The sequence below is a fragment of the Cyanistes caeruleus genome, chromosome 8 (genome assembly GCF_971803275.1).
Source record: "Cyanistes caeruleus chromosome 8, bCyaCae1.hap1.1, whole genome shotgun sequence".
NCBI classification, from domain to species: domain Eukaryota; kingdom Metazoa; phylum Chordata; class Aves; order Passeriformes; family Paridae; genus Cyanistes; species Cyanistes caeruleus.
The window spans coordinates 12,098,526-12,115,591 of NC_141708.1; the positions used below are offsets into that span (position 1 = coordinate 12,098,526).

Below are 17,066 nucleotides of genomic sequence, written 5' to 3' on the forward strand. Positions count from 1 at the left end.
AGTCTGGACATCCTTACTGGTAACCTGAGTGAGTTACCAAACAGACTGTGTTTTGCCAGTAAATGTGTGCTGCCCACTGGAATTAGTCTCTGTGGATGATTTCAGTCTTAACTGTAGGCTTGGAATTGGTTTAGTGTGATTTAAGGTCTTCTGGGCTCATGGGGCCTGATTTTCTAAATTTGTCTAGGAATTTTTGCCAATGTGAAAGAAAGAACAACTTCATAGATCTCCCTTCCCGAGGGGCATTTTATTCATGAGGCTTTTGATCTCTCAAACACACCTCTGGTGTTTGTCCAGTACCTACCATCCTGTCTTCAAGAAAGACCTTTCAGGTCAGTGGTTCACAAAACCATCCCTCTGTACTTTCACAGCCCTCTGGGAAGACGCTGGCCAGAATTTGCTGACTTCCATATTTGTGTGTGTTGATCCTAATTGAGGGAAGCATCTTAGTGCAGGGAAGACCTTAAGATGTAACGTCCCATTGTCATAAACGCTAATCTGGATTTGTCACATGCCTTCATGCTGTCCCATGAAGCTGGATATGGCTTTAAGTAGAAACTTAGGGGCTTTTCTGTAGTGCGGTTTGAGTACCCAAATGGACACCACCTAAATAAAAATTAAATGAGGAAGTCACATTAGTGCCAGTAAGTACTGGTCATTCTTTTATTAATGTTCATTATTTGAGAGACCATGCTTCACAAACATAGTTATGTCCCTCTTGATCTCTCAGTCCTGCCTCTCTTTCAAGGTTTAATCCTTGAAGCTGTCAAGACAGGTACACAGACATTTTTCTCTCTATACAGACCTATCTCTACCCCTTCCAGAGCTAAACACCCATGGCAGGGGGTAGACAAAGCACCCTCTGAAGATGCTGCTCTTTCTCTAGCAATGATAAAAGTTGATAGACAAGTGTGACCAGCCTCCCATTTAAGACACTTAAAGTTCAGTGGGGTGAATACCATTCTGTGCATATATACACATGCATGTGCTCGGCATCTTTCCATATAAACAGCTGGGCATAGTTCTTTATAAACGTATCTGCATAAATGCAACCCACCACATTCAATGCATCATTACAAATACCTGCAGGGTTTCATTCCATGTGTTCCATGAAGCCTTTGAGCTGTGATACAGTCCCACAGAGCTGTTTCCAGTTCATGTAACCTTAAGCAATGAACCCCTGCCTGCATTTGGTGCTCTACTGGCTTTGATTGCTGTGTGTGGCACACAGCAGCTTTCCACAGGTGGGCTCTGAGCACGGATGGCTGCTTGCTCACACCCTGCCTAATGTTACAGATTTTCAACAGCCTTTCGAGTCACTTGCTCTGCAAGACTGTATGTAACCTGTAATATAGAGACAGACATCATTATGGGCTGGAATGACACATAAAAGCCTATCTCCTGAGGGATGTGTGAGGGATGGGCAGTGCACGTCCACCTGTGCATGCCAAGCAAGGAAACATGCTATTACTGATAGTACTCAATGCTTGAGCAAGGCTGAAGTGCTTGCTGCCACTTTTTATCTCTCACCTTTCCTGTGCAAGTTCCTTGCTGTTCCTGGACACTTGCTGTTTGTTGCTGAGTGCATTTACCTCTGGTTTCCCCATCCCCAGAAGAATATAACTTCCCTGTCCTTTCTGTTTGTCTTTGTCTTTACACCTCTTCCCTTGCCCCTTTCAGTCTTTCTTTCAGGCTGTTGCAGTTCTGCCCTGGAACTGTCTTGCTGGAAATGTCAGCAGCTTGTATTTTCCCCTTGCAGAGTGACAGTGGTGTCCCTAATCTCCTCAATGCACTTTTTGTTTGCTTGCTGGAATTGTGTTGGCCTTGACTTGTTCATGGTGAATGTTGTGTATTTGCTGAAGAGACATGTCTTACTAAACTGTGAGCTTTTGAATAGCTCCCTGCTGCTATTCAAAACTTAATAGAAGGATCCTGATTGGTTTTATGTCCTTGGTTGCACTTCTTTAAACTGTTTCTTAGAGTTTCTTACCACTTTTTTGGGTTTTGTTCTGGAAAAAAAAGAAAATAAAAAAAGAGAAAAGTAAAAATTGACTGGGTGGACTTCACACCTGAGCTTCCCAAAAAATGTGCAATGGTAAGTTACTATGGGGTGGATTTTGTCCATCTCTGTGCATAAGGCTGGAAATTGCAGCACGCTGGGAGATGATTCAGAAGCAGAAGAGCCAGACCTGCCACAGGGTGGGAAGGTGGATGGTTGGGTGTGGAAATGACTGGCTGATTTTTATCCACTCCCTGCAAAAGCCTGGAGTCAGAGAGGTGCTATTCAGTTATCCCCCTTCAGCTTGGCAGGACCACAGTGCTTCTAGGGATTTCCAGGCAGCCAACCACTGATTCAGGGGGTTCAGATTTCCCAAACAAAAACAAAATAAAAAAGTCTCCACAGCAGCTTTGCATTCCTCCATCACTGAAAACCCACTCTGTGCTCCAGCTCAGTATTGACATCTAGAGCCTGGTTCTTGGGAAGGGTGAGCACCTGTGACCTGTAGGGAAGTGGTGACTCTTAGAGAAGGCGTCTGATGTCCAAGGCCCCCTGCAATGGGTGTAACTGGGGTATTTGTGTTTCTCTAGTAATGATACGTATCGTTTGCAGTGCTTGCTCTTGCCCCATTGACTGTGCAAGATTGAGCCCTTTGGGATTTCAAAACACATTGTAGATATTGAGTATCTGAGCCTCCTAACCTTTCTGCAGATTAGGTAAGTGTTATTGCTCAGCCTTGTAAGGGGTAACTGAAGATATATCCCAGCTGAATTTGATGAAAAGAGGTTAAGTAACCTGCCCTAACCAAAAAGGGTGTGAGTAGTAGAGCCAGCGCTTAATATCAGCTCCATCCACTGTTGGTTAGACAGCATTGCTTTGCTGTCTCTTGCTTGGGGTGCAGATGAATAAATGTTGTTTATGTTCTTGCTAGCCTGTGCTGGTGAGGCATTTTCCTTTCAACATGCTGTGATCATTAGTATTCCTGGGTGCTTCCTGACTTCCCAGTGTTATTCCTGGTTTGCCAGCTGGATGCGTGTATTTATGTAGAGGAGGAATAAAGCAGAGCTCACACCTTTGTTACACTTTTAGACGAGTTTGAACAAACAGAGGTGGAGACTAGGGCATCCTTTGTTCCCATAAAAGTGCTTGAGTTTCCAGCTGTTCTGTTTCATCCTGCTTTAGTGCAGCAGCCAGTGGTTGCTTACCCTGGCACTTGGACCCACCAAGCTGTTCCCCAGCTTCTACATCTGATGCTGCTTCCTTTTTGCAAGGCATCTTTTTCAGCTCTAGTGCAGTTCCACATGACCAAAGGCCAGAGCCTCATTTTTCACAGGGCTAGTGATACCAAATGGATTTTCCTAATGTTCTTATAATATCCCTTCACAAAGGAAAGGAGAGCTGTAGATGTGGAAGCATTTTACTTTGAATTTCTGAACACTGCAAAGCAAGACCACATCATCCAATATGGGAGACCTGCAGTTTCATAGCAGGATTTTTCCAACTCTTTTCCTTCACATCCCCAAGCAAATGTGGTCTTGGAAACAAATCTGGCCGCTTCTAAAGCCTGGTTAAAAAGAGCTGTAATGGTAACCAACTGCCTTCTCCTGCCTTTGTGCTTTGGTTGGACCTTCTGGTATAACTGACCAAGATTAATCAGATGTCTCATGGTTATTATAACCTGTTCACCCTAATGCATCTTCATTTAGTTCTGATGCAGTTTTTCATCCGTCTTTCAAGATTGTTTGTCCTACTTTCAGCTAGGAGAAGAGCCAGACAATCTCATTTTGTCAAACAGGTTTACAGCAACTCTAAGAAGCTTGGTCTATATTTAACTTGTGGGATATTTTCAGCATAACTTAGAGCAGGAGGAGGTGAAGTACAGCCTCTTTTCCTCTCCTGCTTGTAATTTTTAGAGGCAGTCTCAGAGTCGTGTCACTAAGAGCTGCTGACCCATCTCTGTGGGCTGGGAACAGCTCTTTGACTTCCTTTGGCACCATAAAGCTCTAGATTCTGAACAGCAAATTCATGGTGTGTTTCTGCCTTGTGTGCTTGTTTTGCTTTAGGTCTTGCTTTCCAGTACACTTCAACATAATGTGGTTGATGCCCAGACTGTACTTAGCTATTGCTGAATGTGACAAGTGCTATGTCTGTCTGCCAAGGCAAGTGCACGGACATTTTTAGCCAGGACATGCTGTGCAACCTTCTTCATGCAGAAAAAGTGTCTCTGTGTTTTGGTTGGGTTTGATTTGGGTTTTTTTCAGACATTTAATCAAACTTCCTTTCCTGTTAATTTAGGAGCAAATTGTTGTTTGATTTGGTTATGGGTTTTTTTTTTAGCGAACTCTGCTTTTTGTGTGGACAGTGCTTGATGGAAAGCTTTATGGAGCACATTAATCTGTTGTCTGAGTGGATGCTGAATTTGTGTGCATTGACATAAGGCCCGTAAGCCCTAACCTCAGCATCTGAGGTGCTGTGCAAGCCCATGTCACAGACTGTCCCAGCCACAGAGCACTTACCTATGCAGTGTCAAGGTTTTGCACTTGTGGACCAAATTCTGCTCTTGAGCACATGGCAAAATCAGTTCCATTGGCTGATTCTAAGAACTGTTGCTTGTCTGAATTCATTGCTTCCTACCTGACATTTGCAGTCAAGACTTGCTATTTGCTTTCTTCTTTTGGTAAGTAACTGGGTGTGATGCTGTTCTTCAGTATTCCTTTCCCCCTGCCAAGACTGTTTTGCCTCTTCGTGTTTGGTAGTTTAGATGTTTGAGGCCGTGCTTCAGACTTGGCTTATGTCTAAGTGCTTCTCGCTCTCTGTTTTGTTTTGCAGGCACTGGTTCGGCTTCCTCCTCATATTTCACAGTGTGATGAAGTCTTCAGGTTCTTCGAGGCTCGCCCAGAAGACCTTAACCCTCCAAAAGAGTAAGTGTTGTGATGGTTTTCTGTGCTGCTCAGTACGTTTTGATTAGCTGGAAGGAAAAGGTCATTTGTTTTATTACTGCTGTAGACGTGGGAACAGATTTTGTAGCTATCAAGCACTACCTAGAAAATGCCCAGCAGTTAATCACAACCACTTTGGGTGAGTGGAGGGACAGGGAAGTCAAGCAACCCTCAGATACAATTTTCAGCCATCCTCCACCCACCTTTGCATTGTTTCTTGTTCGTGGTTGTAGTAAGGGAACCTCCCCTGGTTTATGGGTTTTACCTGATAGTTATCACCAAAGAGTCACTTAGTTCCCAAAAAGCATTGGCTCAGTAGCAGGGGGAAATCCTGCCAGTAAGCACTTGGCTCATAATTACCAGCTGCTTCTTTAAATGTACTCCTGCCCAGAGATACTTAGTTATCGGTAGGGAGCAAGACTGTGGTCCAGATCCAAAATTGTCTCTGGAGAGTATTCTTTCCAAGCAGGAAGCCAAGAAGAGGAGGGGAGAAAGAGTTCCCATTAAACATGAGACAGAATCGTAGCCTCTACCTTGGAGCAGACAGGCTGATTCATGCTGATGCAGTTAGGGTTCATAGGACTAATTTATCCAGAGAAAGCGATGGCAGGAAGGTATTTACAAGCAACAGTGCTGCCTTGCCTGGTATTTCCTTTTCTCTTTCATCCCAAACAGGATATATTTCATTGTACTCTGCAGTAAGATTTTGACTTGGTCTCATTGTGTTTTGTTGCATGATTTGAAACTTGATTGCAGGCTGTGTTACCGTAATTTGCTTTTTCCCATGTTTGCACAACCCATTGGACAAGGGGAAATGGATGCAAAGCTTATGGGCTTTGGGCACTTTAGCACATGCAAGCCTGTAGTTTATCGGAAAGATTTGTATTGGCTTCAGCTGTCTGCTGCTGTGCTGGTGAAAAAGAGTGAGGACTTTTGCAACTGGATTTTCCAGACTTTGTTTCTTGCATGTGCTTGCATTTGTACAAGGAGGTGTATTAACATGTTTACTAAAGAAAACACTGCTAGCATCGCTGAGAGTAAAAGTCTTTTTTTGTTTCATGAAAGAAGGAAAGAGCAGTTTTAAATCAAAAGTCTGGATAAAAAGCTGCTTTTTTATTTCCTATCTAGCCTTGTTTTAAGAAAATATTTGGTGAGAATAAATATAGTTGCTTGCTCATTGTTAAACACATATTGTAAACTTAGAAAACAGTGCAACAAAATAAGCCTGTCATGCTCTGAAACCTGCTGGTTATCACAATTTCCATTTAAGGTCTGTAAGTAGGTTTGCAAAGGTTGCTTGATCCCACAACACCCCATTTGTGATGCAAAGACACATCCTTGTGTGCCAGGCAGAGATAGACACCCAGAGGAGGAGTTAGGTCCCAGGAGTTATGGAACAGTTCACTTGGAGGATCTCAGAGAAACTCCCGTCTGCTTTCTGTACTGATGCAGACTCTACAGCACCTCTGCAAGGCAGGAGATGGACCCAGGCCCACCCCCAGACATACACCAACCACTATGGCTTGTGTCCTTGTCCCTTCTCAAAGTCTTAGAGGGCCTGTTTGACAGCCTTGCAGAAATTTTCAAGTTATCCCTTCACTCCCCTCTGGAAAAACAAAAAAGACTAAATGTTCTCAGCCCAAGCCTTGCATCCTATTCCAGCTTAGTAATAAGTGTGATTTATTTCTCTGGAAAATGTAGAGCAATAACCTGATTAAATCTCACTTCACTAATGTCTGCAAGACATTAATCTAGCTGGGTTTAAACAAATCCTACCTCGTCTTCTGTAAGCAAACAGATTTTAGGGAAGGTGTCTAAGGTTTCTGCTGGGAGTGCTTCACAAAAGATGTATTGTTGAAACTGAAGATTAGTCTCTACAAAAAGATGATGTAAAAGCCAACGGAAACATCTTAGTGTTTTTCTTCTGTGAACTAAGGGGAAAGGGAGGAGATTTGAGGCTCACTGGACCACTGTGTAGGGTCTGGGGGAAGGACACCTCCAGGGTGATTCTGAACCTCAGCAGGCACTGTAGGAAGGAGCACAATTCCAGAGAATTCCCAGTTTATTCCCTTGTTTTGTTACTCTGCCAAGCCCCTCCAGAAACAGTGAGCCAGTGGTGCCCAAGCCCTGTGAATTCAGTCTTCCCTGGACCTCATGGTTCATCATTCCTCTGACTGGAGGTAGGGCTGTAGCCTGGAGGCATCTGAACTATCCTAATTATTTTATCTATTTCTTCAGCTGCTTCTTTTAGCCCTCAGCACAGAGGTGGTTTGTATGTTGATCTGTCAGCATAGACATGGCATTCAGCTTGCTGGGTTAAAGAACAATAAGCAAGTGACTCAGCCACCAAGGGGCAGCAAACAGAATTACTTGTGCTGCCTTTATGTCTCCTCTCTGTGCACAATGAGATGATATTTAGTTTTATATTGACCTGCTCAGTTTTTCTGCAGCAGCTTGGTCTCATAAGACAATGCCTGACCTAGGGTTTAATTAACTAACTAATTTTCAGTAGTGTAACCTTAAGCCCATGGGCATTTGGGTTGTTGAGCCCAGAGAGTCCACTGAGTTATTGCATGTCAGTGGCTTAAGCATGTGCTTCCAGACAGAAATACATGGCATCTTATACTTCGAGGGAGGAGACACAGAAATGCCTAGGGATGTGCAGAGAGGTATCCATGCCTTTAACTGCTGAGCCATGGCTTGCAATGGTGCACTAATCTATCTAGTGCTGCATTAATTCATCTGCAAAGCTGAGCTCTTCACTTCTGTTCCTATTGTCCTGAAAGGTGCCGAAATTCCCCTGTAGTTCCTTAGGCACTTTTACAAATGTGTTGCTGTCTTCTTCCTTACAACCTTTCATCTGCCCTACCCTTGCCTCCTCCCTGCTTCTTTGTGAGGTCCTAAACAACAAAACACGGGCTTGTGCCGTGTTTGGCTCGCTGGCTGCTCCCTACAGAGTAATTTCCTACTGTTGCCGTGCTCTGACTGCCTGCAGTGCTGAGCAGCACACAATCCAGCTGTAATAAAAGCTGGGCTTTCCCAATGCTGTAATAATCCGGCCAATTTGTTCGGTTGGATTCACGGCTTAGGTTTTCAGTTTCCTGTTTTGGTGATGGTCCAGGCTTTCGAGTCCTGTGACAATAGGCAGAAGGTATTTCTTCCAGCCCATTAAATCTCTCCTGGGTACAGCAGCTCACAGGCAGAGAGCTGGAGAGATGTCTCAAGAAATCTCAGCATTTGTATTGGCTGACAGTCTCCTCTGAGCCTGCTCCAGCGGGTGGAGATAGCTCCAGGCCAGATAGCTCCCAACAGCAGGTTTCCTTCATGTGGCATGAGAGAGACCATAGGCACTAAATCCTGTGTGGAATGGTCTGGGAGCATTCTCAGGCTGTTTCACATGGTGAAAGCATGGCTTTTGCAGGGGAGCTGGTGGGCCATGGGAGCAGTGATGTGCCAGGCAGCCTTGGGAGCTCCAGTGCCCATGTTCCCAGGGCAGCTGTTTAGACTGCTCTCGCTCCACCCCCTGGATTAGCCACACGGAAAGCAATCTTCAAAGCATCGGCCCTGGTACAGGAGGAGCAGTTCTTAACTGCTTATGTTTTCAATATGTGGCATTTTACTGTTTGGGCAAACACCTGTGTATGTAGGCACATGGCTGGGCTTGTGTTCTTTACCATGCCCACAGAACAGCCAGGTCTTGCACTGCCATGGGAAAAGACACTGTGAGGTAAGGAGGAAGTGTGTTTTTATTTATCCCTTGTTCTAAATAAACACCATGTCACTGAAAACCATTCATTTACTGGATACTTCTGTTAATAATTATAATTACTGATAACTAAACCAGAGGTAGATTAATTTCAGATTTCTGCTGGGGATTTAAATTCAAGGCTGAGGTCAGGCCAGGGCTCACAGTCAACAAACAAAATCTCAGAAACCAATTTTTTGAATTGATTCTGTTTTACTAGAAATAACAGAAATACCCAAAAAAGTAGGATTAATCAATTAGGCATTGCATATGGTTTAGTGGTTTTAGGGCTTTTTTGCAGCAAGTTTCAAAATATCACAGCCAGACCACTCTTGTGAGAGTTCGTTTTTCCTTTGTGTCTAGATCCAGTCTAAAGAGCAGATCAAGAGCCAAGGATCCAGTTCTCCAGTACTTCCCCCTGCAGAAATGCATGCAGGCTCAAACAAGATTTCTGTTTAAACCACTAGTAATAATATTATCAGCTGAATTTAAAGCAGTGTTCAATATCTGAGAATAATTTTCCTGTAAGAATCATAAAGCAATTTTCAAACAATATGCAAATCCAGAAAAGCTAGGGGACTTACAGGTGTATAACATATTATGAGGGTTCATGCAGAAAATGGAGTTAATGCTGAAGGTGCCTTTACTAAAGAACAGAAATGCTCTATTGTGGTCTGTAGTCATGAGCTTTACTGATCATATCTCTAGCAAATAAATATTGTCGTAACACTTGGATGCTCTGATGCCAGGCAGCCACTGTTTAACGGAAGCTGGATTCTCCTCTTATTCTTCATGTATTACAAATTCCTGAACAGAAATAGCCAGGGCAATGGAGTGACCATGTTAAGGAAGCTGCTTAAGTTTATGAGCATATTGGTGCTAAAGCACATCTCCCTAATACACGATTTTCTATCCATAAGCATGACTGTGTCTATATACAATTATTTCTATTTCCCAGATCTGTTCTGTAATAACAATTCAATTACCTATTGGTAGAGGAGGAAAATTTTTCATGTGTGAAATATCTGTATTTATTCTGATTTGTTTGCTATTACGAAACTATTTTCTCTTACATTTTATCCCTTATATTTAATTGCTTTTATTTCACTTATACTTTATTGCTTTTGAGCTCTGTTTCCCAGTACATTGGACAGCTGAGTCTCTGAGCAGATGTGCTATGAGGAAAGCTGATGTTCTTTTTTTGTGATTGATTTTTCTTACAGGACTTACAATACAGATAATTTCCACATCATTTAGGAATGTGGTCAGCACCAGTTTATGACAACTGACATTACAGTCTGAACTTAGCACTGGTACTGTGACTGCTCAGTGCTCACATTTTATTTGGGAAATCTGTTCCACTTCAGAGAGACAGAATGGAAATTAATTTCCCTAAGAAATGCAAGACCAGAAAAGAGAAAGATGTTTTCTTTTTCTTTGATTTTTTTTTTTTACCTGGGAAGTAAATTATGAAGCACTGAGTGAGAAAAGCTCTGATTAAAGATTGTGACAGGATAAAGCAGTTAAAACCCACTGTCTTGAAAGGAAGAAAAATTTAATATTCTCAAAGAATTATTTATTCACTGAGGTTTAGGTAGCTAAGGATGCAATAACGTGTTAGGGCTGTTATTGCCAGGAGCCTTGCTTGGTACTCCTAATTTCACACAGCTCTCACTCATTTCCCTGGGAATTAGGTACCACAGCTCTGTGAGCATCTCAGTGTAGTAGAGCAGCTGTGTTTATTTTCTGAAATGTGCTTGGTTTAGGGCTGCATTGATTAGTAGTGTTTGGCCTCAGCACCTAAATTTGTGGAAAAAGTGTTTCTTTGGCTTTTGGATCTCAGAAGTGCTTTACAGTATCCTGCTCACAGCATGGGACTGTCACAGTCTGTGGCTTTGAGAGGTCAGGCAGCCCAGGAATAGAGGAGGCAAGTGTGGCTGATCCCCAGTTGTGCCCCTGTGATCCGGAGAATAGGAGCTTGGTCTCTGGGACACAGCCACTATCAGGTAGGGCTGGGGTTCCCCCTGTGAGTGCTGACTTCCATCAGTGCTCATGATCTCTGGAAGGTCTCACTTGGAGATCATTATCTTAAATAAACTAAGTCAATGCAGAAATGGAAAAAAGGAAATAACAGATTCATTACTCGTTATCTTCTTTAGTTTCACATGGTACTTTCCCTTTTGTTTGTAGCATATAAACTGATTTGGACTGGAGTATCAAATGGAGGATATTGAAATTTGCTACTGGCCTCAGCATTGGTGATACCAACAAATAACTTAGCCTTCCTGAGAAAAGATTGGAATCTTTTTTGCTACTCTTTCAGAAAATTAAAAAAGAAATTGCATGTAGATAAATATCAAATAATAAACCTATGGGAAAATGGAAAGCATGCTAAATGAAATAGGTTCAGCAAACAGAAAAAAAACTTAGAAAAATGGCAGCTGGAGCAACATGAGCTTTTATCCCTTGCCTTGGGTATCACATTTGGGTTGTGGCCTGACTGTGAAAGGACACAGAGCTGAGAGGAGCAAAGACAGTTTAATATACTGACACTTGGCACTGGCAGCCAAGTGTACAGAAATAGCTTTTGCCTGGATTGGTTATAAGCAGGCTGCAGGGTTTAAAAGTGGGATGCTGTCATGGGCACAGGATGGATTAAGAATAAACAGACTTACTCGAAGTTCATCAGTATGAGAATGAGATTAGAGCTCTGCCAACATCCAGCAGCTTCAGCAGCAGCTCTGGACACTGCCTTGCTGCGTGGAACACAAAGAGTGTCAGTGCTAGTTAAAGTTCACTGTTTATGAGCACAAATTCAAAAGAATAGTTTTTTTCTTTCACTGTAGAAGAGTAGTGACTGAGAGGCATGTTGAAATGCAGAGATGTTGCCTTTAGAAAAACTAAATGCCAAACCTGTTGGCTCAAGCGCTTTTTTTTTGTCCAGTAATTTTTCTCATATCCTAAAAGAGCAGTCACTGTTGATAATTTGCCAATGCCTATTTTGTAGACTAGAAAGTAATAGTTTGCTTACTGCTTAACTTAAATGATAAAATTTCTTCTTTCTGGGGAAGCTGAGCGGTTAATGCAGGGCAATGGGAAATCTGTTCTTACTGTCTCGTTGATTTGCTTCGTGATGTTGGAAAGGCCTCTTGCGTCTCCTGGCTCTACCTGCAGAATGATTGTAGAGTTTTGGTTTCAGAGATTTGCTAAGAGGATTTGATTCTGTTAAAGAAACACCATTCTTTCTATAGTACAGTTTTAGAAATGACCAGTTACAAAAACAATTTGTTTTAAAAAATCATCACTTAATGCTGGAAGAAACATTGCTTCCAAAATCTGTCAGGAAAGCTTGTTCTGCTGGTGCTCCTAGATGCAAAACCAGTTAGAAAGTCAAAACAGTAACTTTATTGGTTTGTGGCAGTGAGAGAAACCTGGCCTAATGAGGCAGGTTATTGAAATAACTGGATTCAGAGATTATCAAGATTGTTGTGAAGGATTTGAGGTACCAGTTATCCTTGAACACACACTTCTAGAGAGTTTTGGCTCAATGCCACTGGATCTTCTGGAGTTCTCTATTTAAAGGCAGGTGATGCTTGGTTTGCAGCCCGGAGGGTTGAGTTGCCCATACTGATAAACACAAAAGAGATCTTTATCTCCGTGCAGAAGAGTAGTGTCTGGTCCTGATGTTCTTGGTGGATATGCCTGGAACTGAGGAGAGGATGAGGGATGGGGGCTTCCTTTTCTTATCTGGGTTTCTTGCTCTGGTGAGCCCCTGCTGGCAGGTTAATTGCACACTGTCACCATTGACTCATCACCTGCTATGCAGGAGGAGCTGGGGTGGAGTTTTCTATTCACTAACATGACAGATTTGAGTTTAGCCTGTCTTGTCCTCTGTGTGTCACATCTCTGGAAAGCAAGAATAGGCAGCTTACATTGCAGATACGATTATATCACAAAGAACGCAGCTTGTCGTTGCTGTGTCTATAATATGGTCACACTATTGTGTAATGAAGATCTTTCACTCTGAAGAGGAGGACACTAGGGACAGACATGCTCAATGGGGTGGTTGCTGTCAGGATGATAAGTTACTCCCCAGTGGTTCCTGGTGTCAGATGGGATTTTTCAGTGGTCTGCTCTGCCTATTGTTGATTGCTGTGTAATTTTGACATTGCTTGTCTGAAGAGTCCCTTTGTTTTCAGTAAAGTTGAGGATCAGTAGCTTCACTGGTAATAAAAGGAGTGTTTTTCTCATGTACACATGCCTACACATGTCTAGTGTGACTCTGTGTGTGATTTTGAATTGTCTGGGGGCAAGGTAAGGCATCCCATTACATTTGACAGGGTTTTACTGTACTCTATGTGACAAGGGAGGGCATTGCTTACAATGTGTTTTAATGCTGTTGAGCACCACCGGTCAGGTGGAGTTCAAATCTCACATTTATTTAAGGTGAAGCATTGCTGTCTACACACTGGTAAGTAGAGGTGATGTTCCTCAGTAAACAGGACTTTGAGAGTCTCTGGCACTGCCCTTTGCATCCAGCAGTTGCCTCTGAAGAGAGAGGAGGAAGCCTTAGCAATCAAAGGGTGCTGAACAACAGGTAAAGCAAGTCACGTCTCTCTGGAGAGCTGCTGCCTCTCCTGCATTTTGTTGAGATGAGAAGTAGGTTTTGGTTGAATCATATTATTATTTTTCAGTGTACCTGTCTTTAGATGTTCATCTTGGGCCACCAAAGAGTTTGTGCTAGAAATCTATTCCATTACATGCACGGGGCTCAATGTTTTATGTCTGTCACAGAGATTTGCATTCAGCTCCCAATGCTATTGCAGGTAAAAATCTTGTTTATAGCAAGCCTGGGGAAAAAATCAACTTTTGTGGCAGTAGGGAGCCATGCTGTCGGGTGCTGCACATGTCTGAGGTGATCTCTTTTGCTGTCTTCTGTCTCTTGAGAAATGGGGTGCCTTTAGGACTCTGTATATATAAAAGAATACCAGACCTCAAGTGGTTCTGGCTGAAGGAGACACAGTGATCTATTAGTAGATTCATTTCCACCCTTTCCATCTTCCTGACTGGTCTGCTGCTGTCTTTCATGCGTGCTGTTCCCAGAAACACAAGCAGAGGATCAAATAACAACGTGTTTTGACTCCAAACTCTGGAATGACTTATCATGTTATCAAAGCTTTTGATTTAATTGAAATTTCACAGATAACCCTAGACCTGCTTTTAAGTGCAGACTCAAGAGGCAGTGGGAATTCAATTAACTACACCCCCCACTCCCAATCACACCACTCCCCCCCTCTTTTTGCATCTTGTTTGGGAGTTTTATGGAAGGGATTTGCTACTGCTTATCTCCAGCTAGAGCTGTGTGTCTGGGTTCAAAGATACCCTTTGGTTTTGGGCCTCTTTCTTTTTTCCAGTTATGCCAGAGTTTGATTGGAATGACCCTGCTGACAGTAGTGGACAATTTGAGATTGACACTGATGTAAGGATTGCAGAATCGATGTGTTAGAAGTAGAATTCTTTCCTTGTTCATCTCTTAAAGCAATTGGCCTAAGATCAGGAAGATGTTCATTTAAAGAGACCTTGGATATATAGTGAATAGAGGATTGACTGTGGCTTTGCAATACATTAGTATAATCTAATAAATGCTGATTATTTGCTGGATTCTTGCAAGCTGTATTTGCTTCCCAGCTCCAAGGAGTTTTAATAGGCAGTCCAGTAATGCTGACTGCAGTGCACTGTGGTGAACCTCAGAACATTGTATATGTCTGATTACATTTGCTTTCAGTTACAGTCTTGTGGGTTTGAAAAATCGGAGCAGTTCAGGCTCATTTGGGAACTACCACAAAAAATCACCAGTAACCTGGGATAGCTAATGCTTGAAAATATAAAAGAAGAAGAAAATGTTTAATGTTGGGGACCAAAAAAGTCTAGTCTGCTTTATAAGAAGTCAACTGTGGCAACAACTGCAGGATTAGAATGGCTGGGGCACCATATCTAAAAGATAAACCTTTTCCTTTCCCATCCAAGCATACCAGGAGTGAAGTGTGAGTGACTCATGCCAGAGACAGTGTTCATCAGAGGCTTGAAGCTCTCCTGGTGCACTGGTGAATTGGTAATGCTGCTGTCTCTGCTGCTCCCCATTGGATAGATTGCTGGTCCTTTTCCTAAGGTTAGAACCTCACCAACATTGTCCTCTCTTGCTAGGGAAGCTTCACAGTTCTTGAGGATGCTAAAATTAAATAAATCTTATTTCAAAACCCACTATTTTGTGGATATGTGGATTATCCTCTACTGACTGATCTGACTAAAAGAGGATCTTTCTTTTCATGGAAACATTTAACCAAAAATGAACCTCTCAGCTCCTGTTGAAATGTGGTCCCAAATCCCTGAAACCAAATGGTTGTCATTGGCCCTACTGAGCAACAGGATGGCTGTGGAGTGAACAAACATGTACAGAGACATCTGGCAGACAGCTTTGCAGGTAACCCCTTCTGCAGTGGTGCCCAATTCTGTGGGCTGGGACTTGATTTGCCTCTGGCAGTCCTGTGGGGTGTCTGGTGCTGCCTACATAATTCCTCAACTCTTCCAGTGGGCAGCTCTGGGAAAGCATCAGCCACATGCATGATTCCTTTCTCCTGTGCCATAATCTGGCAAGCTGAAAAAGAGCTCATAGATGCATTGAAGTGTAAGGCCTGGTGCAACCCTTGGTTGGGGCACTCAGAATATTTGGGAAGGAAAAGAGGAGCAAGGAAGGGTTTCACTGTGAAAAAGCCCAGCCACATGACTGTGACACTGGCAGTGGTGCCATGAATTTTCACCCCAAGTGAGGAGAATTAGTTCAGTTATTCAGAACACAGGAGAAGAAAGTGTGGTGTAAGGCTATCATCAACCCCTCAAAATAAGGGCAAATGTAAAATGTAACTGGGGCAGCATTTACTCTTGTAATGGCAACCGGTATATCTTGCCAGTGTTCTACATTTTTTCCTACATTTTAGCAACACAGCTCCTACATTTGGGTGGTGTATGAGTAAGAGAACTGAGCACTTTCTGTAGTCCCAATGACAAGGTTCTCCAGCTTGCACATCAGCTCTGCAGTGTCCGCAGCCAGTGACCTGGATCCTGAGGCATCTTGCTGGGTCTGGCTTAGTTCCTTCACCTCTGTGAAGTGAGGTGAGTGTGAGTGCACTCACATCTGTGCAGTGAAGCCAAGGGCTAGGGTAGAACTGCAGAAATGCTTCAAGCAGCTGTAAACTCTTGCAGCGAGAGGTCAGTGGAAAGCTCTCGTATTGTTTGCTGCCATCTCAATGCACAAAGCAGGGCTCTGTGGGATGTGTTAGTAATGCTCCTGATGCATCAGTGTCATCCCCTAGGGGTGGAGCAGCCCCCGTGGCCAAGCTGCACGGGCCATCCCAGCTAATGAGATGCTTTTCTTGCCAGCCCTGATAAATAAGCTTCTGTTAATGTTCATTGTTCTCCTGCTCATCTGAGTTCAGGAGGGGGTTGTGTTACAGATGCTTGGCTGAGGAAGGACAGAGTGACCTGTGCTGGCCAGTGAGAGAGCTCCGAAGGTGAGCTGGGGTTTTAATAAGAGGCAGACGTTCAGCAGATGAGCAGAAAGCCTTGAATCCCTTCAATAAAGCAGTATGTCAGAGTGAGTAGTTGCAAGAAGTAGGAGTTCTGAGGAGAATGGAGATAAAAGGAGGCTTTCAGGCAGGAGAGAGGATTACTGCTTTTTCCAGATGTAGCATTTGCATTTGGAGGAGAACAGCCAAAAGGCCAGGCTGATGAAGGATGCTTTGTGGTGCTTCCAGCCTGTGAAAAAGAATGCAGTTCTTTGAAAGTTATGTGCTTTTGGATTGTTAGGCAACGGATGAAATAGGCATCATAGGAGCAGTCCCTTTCCCCCTCTTCTTATGGAAGGCCAGTCTTCAGTGATTTATATAATTAGTACTCTTTTTTCTTCCTTTTTTTGCCTGCTTTCTCTTAAAGCTTTTATTGTTTTGGTTTTTTTTCCAAATACAGTCTTGGCTCAATCATTCAGCATCCTCATAAATCAGAAAATTTTGTCCTTGCAGATTCCTGACAAGTAGTTTATATTTAATTTTTTTGTGGACAGGCGTATAAACTACTCAGCCCTGGTTTATTGCCCAAAACATCCTGATCTCTGGCAGAATAAACAGTGTTTGAGAGAAGATTGAATTAATATCAGCAAACAGAGAATTTTGGGCTTTAACAAACAAATGTTGCTTTCTGACACGATTTTGTCTATCCTAACGTATGCTCAGAAAATCTCCTGTCTTATCTCCACTTCAGATTCATTCAGCTCAGATATACTCACATGCCATGGAAGTGTGTAAGTAGAATATGTGACAATCAGTTTAAG

The 17,066-nt window shown here is 42.9% G+C and overlaps 1 protein-coding gene across 17 annotated transcripts in view; it reads left to right on the forward strand.

Annotated features, from left to right (window-relative positions):
• Nucleotides 1-17,066, forward strand: part of SH3PXD2A (SH3 and PX domains 2A) — a 243,399-nt gene that overhangs the window by 101,286 nt on the left and 125,047 nt on the right. For all 17 annotated transcript variants that reach the window (XM_086899425.1, XM_086899424.1, XM_086899427.1 and 14 more), the window contains one exon: nucleotides 4,829-4,920. In XM_086899425.1, the coding sequence (XP_086755551.1) occupies nucleotides 4,829-4,920 (92 nt within the window). The remainder of the gene's footprint in view (nucleotides 1-4,828; nucleotides 4,921-17,066) is intronic.